The following is a 1,461-nucleotide window of genomic DNA, read 5'->3' as shown; positions in this document are numbered from 1 at the left end:
TTCCAGATGATGCAGGGTGTGGAGGAGTCTCCTGGCTGCTTTCCTGTGCCAAATTGTTGTCTCTTTGGATTTGGCAAGATTTTCCTTCTTCCAAGGTCCATGAAACAGATTTGTATTGTTCAGCGTGGTTTGGTCAGCTGTGAGGTGTAGGGTCTCCAAGTGCCACTCCGTTACTTGTATGCGAGAGGTGGTGGAAACAGTGCAGCTGTGTGTGTCCTGAAACCTGAGAGGAGGACAGTTGGTTGTATGAGCAAGGCAAGGAAGCCCCAGGGCTCCTCATGCTTACTCTGCACCTGGCATCGTATCTTTCAGAGGAATCTGCCTCTTGGAAGGATGTTGATCTCTATCAAGCAGCATCAGATGGGATTTAGAAAAGACCTTTTGAATGTCAACTCCACCGAACTGTTGGTTGCACAGACAGCTCTCAGCATTCCCCTCCCATCCCCATCTCTTACCCTGGAGGAGAACTGAATTTTTAGGCTACTGAGCTAGTGTTTTCTAGCACTGCTTTGGTGCTGGGGAATGGTGCTTTTAGTACCCACTGCAAGCAGAATGGTTGGAATTTGGTTTGTGTTTGCTGGGAGGGTTGTGAGGTAGGAAGAGGAATGAAGGATGAGTGACTTCTCATGTCACACGGCATTGAGAACATGGCTCTGTAACTTGAAGCGCTGGAACAGAGAGGAGCTTGGCCAGGGGGAGTGAGATGCTTGGCCAGGATTTAATCTGAGAGGCAGGAGGGAGTGAAACATGACTGAGAGCTTGGAGCTAAGTGCCTAACCTTTTTGCAGGCTGCAGATACCTTGGCTGTGCGACAGAAGCGACGGATCTATGATATCACAAATGTCCTGGAAGGCATCGGGTTGATTGAGAAGAAATCCAAGAACAGTATCCAGTGGAAGTGAGTGGCAGAGATGTTCTGAATCATTCACAGGTCCCTTCTAGTCCAGGTCTAAGGGACAGTGGGTTAAAGTGCCCTGTGCAGAGGGAGGTTCCTCAGTGGTCTGTGCTTGTGCTTCCCCCAGCTGGGCTGTGCTGATGGCAGCAGTGAGGACAGCTCAAGTATGTACAGCATATCTCTTAGAGCAGAGCTGTTCTTTTGGTACAAACTAAATATCTACAGTGTCTTGGGCTAGGAAAGATGCCTGTCGTGGCACTGGAGATGGGGAAGAGCCCTGCCAGTCTGTGGGAAACAGAGAGATATACCAAACATTGCTGTGCTAAAAGGTGTGGAACTAGAGCAGGTACAGACGAGGCTTTCCAGGCAATCTGGCCTTGATGTGTGACAGAGGTGGCAGCATCTCTGAGACGTTGGGGCTGGTCTGGGTGCCTTCAGAGCCTGATGCATCTTACTCTTTTTCTGACTTTGCCCAGGGGAGTGGGTCCTGGCTGCAACACACGTGAAATAGCTCACAAACTGATTGAGCTGAAGGCAGACATAGAGGACCTGGAGCAGCGGGAACA

At 50.0% G+C, this 1,461-nt stretch overlaps 1 protein-coding gene across 1 annotated transcript in view; it reads left to right on the top strand.

Annotated features, from left to right (window-relative positions):
* Window positions 1–788: 788 nt before the first annotated feature.
* E2F4 (E2F transcription factor 4, p107/p130-binding) overlaps window positions 789–1,461 on the top strand; it is a gene marked incomplete at its 5' end in the record, with an annotated part of 8,845 nt that continues 8,172 nt past the window's right edge. Inside the window, 2 exons of the mRNA XM_009078943.1 lie at window positions 789–898; window positions 1,372–1,461. The exon at window positions 1,372–1,461 is cut by the window's right edge and continues 63 nt beyond it. Coding sequence (XP_009077191.1) covers window positions 789–898; window positions 1,372–1,461 — 200 coding nt within the window. The remainder of the gene's footprint in view (window positions 899–1,371) is intronic.

This window comes from Acanthisitta chloris, unplaced genomic scaffold, assembly GCF_000695815.1.
Source record: "Acanthisitta chloris isolate BGI_N310 unplaced genomic scaffold, ASM69581v1 scaffold21887, whole genome shotgun sequence".
Lineage (NCBI taxonomy): Eukaryota > Metazoa > Chordata > Aves > Passeriformes > Acanthisittidae > Acanthisitta > Acanthisitta chloris.
This window is presented reverse-complemented; position numbering and strand designations above follow the sequence as displayed.